This window comes from Myotis davidii, unplaced genomic scaffold (genome assembly GCF_000327345.1).
Source record: "Myotis davidii unplaced genomic scaffold, ASM32734v1 scaffold828, whole genome shotgun sequence".
Lineage (NCBI taxonomy): Eukaryota > Metazoa > Chordata > Mammalia > Chiroptera > Vespertilionidae > Myotis > Myotis davidii.
Window position 1 is genome coordinate 180,252 of NW_006299391.1, and position 2,381 is coordinate 182,632.

The 2,381-nt window shown below is 56.8% G+C and overlaps 1 protein-coding gene across 1 annotated transcript in view; it reads right to left on the minus strand.

Moving 5' to 3' along the window:
- The window catches only part of SLIT3 (slit guidance ligand 3), a 532,520-nt gene that overhangs the window by 27,993 nt on the left and 502,146 nt on the right, over positions 1–2,381 (minus strand). Inside the window, exons 24-25 of the mRNA XM_006774961.2 lie at positions 1,349–1,420; positions 548–619 (exon numbers count right to left, since the gene is read on the minus strand). Of these exons, the coding sequence (XP_006775024.2) occupies positions 548–619; positions 1,349–1,420 (144 nt within the window). The remainder of the gene's footprint in view (positions 1–547; positions 620–1,348; positions 1,421–2,381) is intronic.

Consider the following 2,381-nt stretch of genomic DNA (forward strand, 5'->3'; position numbering starts at 1 on the left):
AAGCCTCTCCATTTCCCTAGGGTTTGTATGAGAAACCTCCTGATATTTAAATGTCGGCAACTTATTGACACTGTTCTGTGAAAAAGAGACCCTAAGAGCAGACTGTCCAATTGCTGACTGACAGCTGTCTGCGGGCCGGGCCCTGAGCCCCCAGCTCTCGGGTGCAGGGTTTCCCTGTGGAGGGTCACAGTGCTGGCCTCGCCCCTCTGAAGCCGAGGGACCAACTGCGAAACAGTGATCCTCAAAATAGCGGCCCCAGGCCTCACACGTGCTGTGTAACCGCATCTCCCAAACCCCACAGGGAGGCGCTACGGGTTCCAGTTACGCGTAAACAGGTAGGAACTCAGAGGTGGCAGCTTGCTCAAGGCTCCCTATGTGGTCGTGGTCTGGAACCGGGAAAGGCGAATGCTCTTTCCTCCCATTCAGCAAGTGAGGGTGCTGGGGGGGAGGTCACCGTAGAGGAAGTGGGGGGCCTGGGACCACGGAGAGCGGGGAAGGAGTGCTCAGCACTGCCCTTGTCACCCGGCACAGGGCACCCTGTACTCACAGCACTCGCAGGGACCGCAGCCCGTGGAAGGCGTGGACGGGGATGCAGCGCAGCCGGTTGTAGCTCAGGATCCTGCAGAAAAGGACACAGTGCCCTGTTGGTCTTCCTGTCTCAGCTGCTCACAGGTGCACTGCCCACCCTGGGGCCGTCAGAGCCAGGGGCTTATCTTCCCCATTTGGATGTATTGACAAGAGCAGCTTAACAATGAGAGGGTTGCCCCCTGCCACGGAGCGTCATCCCCCACCACGGAGGGTCACCCCCACCACAGAGCCTCACCGCCCACCACGGAGGGTCACCCCTCCCCCCCATGGAGGGTTACCCCCTACCACAGAGCATCATCCCCTGTGATGGAGGGTCACCCCCACCACAGAGGGTAGCCCCCACAGAGAGGGCCCTCTCCCACTACTCCAGCGAGCTCACTGGCTATCTGTGCCCGGTTCCTTCTGGGTCCCCTGCGGGCTGGCAGAGAGTCACCCAGCCAGCTCTGCCAGCACCGCCTCCACTGTAGAATGGTGAGTGTTCTCCGTGTGCAGAGCTCATGGGAAACGAATGGGCCTGAGCAAAGTGTAATCGTGTACGGAAACGTCCCCTGGACGGAACCTCACACGGCACAGAAGGAATCCTAGAGGCCTCTCCAGAAGGCCTGCGGGCCAGGCCCTGTCTAACGGCCAGGCAGCAGCTCTGTTCTCCTTCTGAGGTGAGGGCCTGGCCTGGGCAGGGCAGCCACAGGCTGAGGATCACGGAGCACAGGGGTGGCCTGAGGGGTGGGGAAAGGAGGGCCCAGCCCTGCCCTGTACTCACAGGGTGGACAAGTGTGACATGTTACTGAAGGTGTAGTTGGTCAGCACGCCAATGCTGTTGTTGCTCAGGTCACTAGGGAAAGGGAAACAAAAGGGTCATATTTACTGTTAGTTGTCTCTGAGGGAGCCATTCCCAGCTTCCACACATGCCTGCCATCCATCCATCCATCCACCCATCACCCACCCACGTATTCACCTACCCATCCAGTCATCCAAATGTTCATATTTTATTCACTCTTTTTTCAATAATTCAAGCAATTGTTGTCCATCCATCCATCCATCCATCCACTTAGCTATTCAACCATTCCATTCCATGTCTATCCATTCATTTCATTCTACCAGTAACCATAACACATAAGACGACACTCCCTGATTCTAGTCATTTCCCCTGATCATTTCTTTTTTTCACTGTCCCCCTGCCCTCCCTCTCGTTTGGCGCTCACTTATTCCCCTTATCAGATTCTCTCTTGGGGGATAAGGTGGGTGGGGGTCTAGTCTCTGCCGTCTACAACCTCCAGCTTCTCCTCAGGGACGAATCCCCCGGCAGTGGTTTCCACATCAGCTGCACGTAGGACTCCCCCGCGAGCGTCTCCACCCTCCGAGGCCAGGGTCCATGCCCACAGCGTCTGATCTGATTGGTCAAGCGTGGGCTTGAGCATCAGTATTTGAAAAAGCAAGCACACCACGCAGGTGGTGCCGACGATCAGCTGACGCTGGGGACCGCTGCTCTGGGGCGGAAGGGTCTCTAGAGCGAGGTTCTCAATGGGGGGCACATCACCTCCCCCCCACCCCCCGCCCATGGCATCTGACAATGTTTGGAGACATTTGTGTCACTTCCAAGAGGGAGGGGGGTTGCCGGGAGTCGGTCCATCCTTGCTGTTTCAAGGGACCTGGCATATATGGCATACTGTTCTTAATATATTTGCTCACCTTCTTGGCACTATGTGTTTTAACCAAGGTCACCTCTCCGAGAAAGGTTGTTTCCCCAGGTAGAGATTTTCCCCTGAAGTTAGGGAGGGAATAAAACCCCTTCA